Source organism: Harpia harpyja, chromosome 6 (assembly GCF_026419915.1).
Source record: "Harpia harpyja isolate bHarHar1 chromosome 6, bHarHar1 primary haplotype, whole genome shotgun sequence".
Classification (NCBI taxonomy): Eukaryota; Metazoa; Chordata; class Aves; order Accipitriformes; family Accipitridae; genus Harpia; species Harpia harpyja.
In genome coordinates, this window is record NC_068945.1 from 40,845,998 (window position 1) to 40,848,963 (window position 2,966).

General features: G+C 36.6%; 1 protein-coding gene across 1 annotated transcript; it reads left to right on the forward strand.

Annotated features, from left to right (window-relative positions):
- Positions 1–1,128: 1,128 nt before the first annotated feature.
- LOC128142609 (fork head domain-containing protein FD5-like) lies at positions 1,129–2,111 on the forward strand. Its single transcript, XM_052788751.1, has one exon. The coding sequence runs from the start codon at positions 1,204–1,206 to the stop codon at positions 2,050–2,052; it is 849 nt and encodes a 282-aa protein (XP_052644711.1). The 5' UTR covers positions 1,129–1,203; the 3' UTR covers positions 2,053–2,111.
- The last annotated feature ends 855 nt before the right edge of the window (positions 2,112–2,966 follow it).

Sequence of the window (2,966 nt, forward strand, 5' to 3'; positions counted from 1 at the left end):
TCAAGATGATCACCTGGAATGTGAACTTCAAGCTCAGAGGGAAAGGGATCACTTTAATGGGTGCCCTAGTCCCTCTCTCCCTCTTTCCCTTTTTGCCAGAATTAGCATCTGAAGGAAGCAACTAAAGGCTATTTTCAGAATCCACCAGGCCTGAATGACAACATCAACTTCAGCCTCATAAGATTGAATCCTCAAGGCTGTTGCTGATGCCTTGAAACATGGATCTCATTTGGGAATACATATTTTGAACTTCAAGAGTGAGCCAAAAGAAGACAATATGTCTTATTTCAAAGCTTCTACCATTTTGTTTTGTTTTGCTTCAGAACATATTTAAACTTTTAATTACCTTCCTTGACTAATCACATGGGATGAGTATCTTGTCCTTAACAGTGTCAGACCTCAGGAGGCTGAGGGCAATGTCAAAGTTCAGGTGACGGTTCATACTTTGAGGGTCCCAGAGCACAGCGCTTACCTGCTCTGAGTGGTACTTGCTCCCTCAAGTGGTTTCCTGGGTCAGCAGGACCAGTCACATGCATACTCAGCATGAAAACTAGTTGCACAATTGGGATCAGAGAGCTAAAAATAAAAATGGGGAGCAATTTGTGTGGGGTTTTTTGTGCTTTAGTTCAATTTCACCAAAAATAGATACCCTGCAGCTACAAAATTTGATAGCAAGTTTCATTTCACACAGTACTTTTAGCGCATAAAACAAATGTTTATTGTACTAAATATAACGTTTGACAAAGTGTAGGACACAGGAACCAACATGTTGGTTTCAATTTGTTCTGCATATCACTGGAGGGTCTAATCCTTTCACAACTCTATCTAGCCACCATCAATTTTTCATTAATCATTATATTTCAATGGGGAACACTGAAGGGTGTTTTCTCAGATTGTAATGAAGTGAGAGGCTAACGTCATGGTCTGTTTATCTTCATACTTAACATAGTATAATTATTTTGTATTTTTTTTCATTCAGCCAGGACTTGTACCTTGACTTTTGTAAACATAGGCAGTTCTGTTTTCATTGTTAAGGATGTTGACTTAACAGAGTATAAAATAGGAATCTAGGTACGTGAAAGCAGCACATTTAGAGTCCAACTTTCATTTCTCCTGCTGGTTATAGACAGCAAAACAATTATTCAACTGACTACTTGCAGTAAAATATCAGGACATTTAAATGCTAGACTTCATGCTGCTATAATGAGCAAAGACTTTTCCGAAAACAATGAAGGAAGTCCAGACAACCATACAGCAGGAGGAGAAAAAGGAAATCTGCTTCACAGGATTCCACCCCGAATTCCCAGCTGTCACGTACACACCAAAAAGGGTCTTTCTATGAGTGTGGATGAAGCAAGATTTCTGGAAAAGCCACCCCTATCTTACATAGCCTTAATTGCAAAGGCAATTCTTTCTTCCCCTACAAATAAAATGAATTTAGCCGCTATCTACAAATATATTGAAGATCATTTTCCTTTCTACAGGAACAAAGGTCAAGGCTGGAGGAACAGTGTAAGGCACAACCTTTCGCTAAATGATTGTTTCATCAAGGTGGGAAGATGTGAGGATGGCAAAGGAAACTACTGGAGTATCCACCCATCAAACTTAAATGACTTTGTTCATGGGGACTTCAGGCAACATCGAAGGTCACGAAAGCAAGGGCATCAAAAGGAGCTAGAGCATTGCCTTGCTGTGAATTATTTCATGCCATGGGGACACTATCCTTCCTACCCAGCACCAAACTGGCTTTACTATACACATTATTTTATGGATCCTCTGTGGAAAATGCTGCATGCTGACAGACTGCAGTTTGTGCATGAATACCAAAAATGGAATGTAAACAGTGATTTAACCACGGGGAAGTTTTCACCTCCACTACAGACTGATAAACCACAGAGCATTTCTGTGGACCGGTTTTATGGATCTCCTGCTACTTCAGTTATGCAGCAGAATATTTTCCTAAATATTCAACAGGCGTTCCCTAATCCCCTTTTCTTCTCTTCTCAAAAGCAGCAGCAAAGTGAAGCATTCAGACACATCTGTAAGTACTAGAAAGTACTTGAAGTGCAGAAACTTCACAGGCAGCTGTGTTTGAGACTGTTGAGATACAATGTATTAATATATATACTGCACAGTTTTGAATATTTGTATATGTTTATAGACAGCAAAAGAGCTTGCTTACTTATGTAAGCCAATGATTACCAATGATTATGACCTAAGTGTCTTAGCTTTGAAATGATAACAATGAGTATTGTTTTTATATAATTCTCTTAGCCAATGGCCATGCACAGATTACTTAGTATAAGAGTAAATTCATTAGCGCTGTCTGCCCAATAAAATTATTTTTAAATTGTCCTCTATTAATCATATTACTGTATACTACTGCTCTATTAGATTCAAATTAATACACATGTATGTGTATTTATAACTATATATTTAAACATGTACACCCATATATTTACTTTTATATTACATCAAGTAGGAAGCATTAATACATTTTTCCTTTGTCAGTCATGAATGCCTTTGAAATGCTACTTGTCACCTCCCATATTGTTTGAAATACTAAGTGACTTATTCTTCTACTCATTTAATTTTATAAGTTGGTTAGGACTTACTTGGCACTATTAATTCTGATGCATTGTATTGATCCAAAAATCACTGTACATTTATGTATCTTTAGCAGTTAAGTGGATACTTGCTGCTGTTTGAATAAATGTTCAAATGAATAAATATTCCAAGTGAAATAAGATTGCAATATTATCTTTAATACGTTTTTGAGTTCAAATCTGGTTCTTACATGCACAGCCACATATTAATTAACCTGCTTAAATGATTAGTTAGTGACAGCATGACTAATTATGAGTTTACCCATTAGTTGGGTATAATTTCTTTAAGAAATTTTCATTTTTCAGATAATGTCACCTACGCAAAATTGCTTAAGCTTATATCTATACTTCTAGTTTACA

What these genes read in the sequence shown, in the direction of transcription:
- LOC128142609 (XM_052788751.1), top strand. Translation starts at nt 1,204, where the DNA reads ATGAGCAAAGACTTTTCCGAAAACAATGAAGGAAGTCCAGACAACCAT.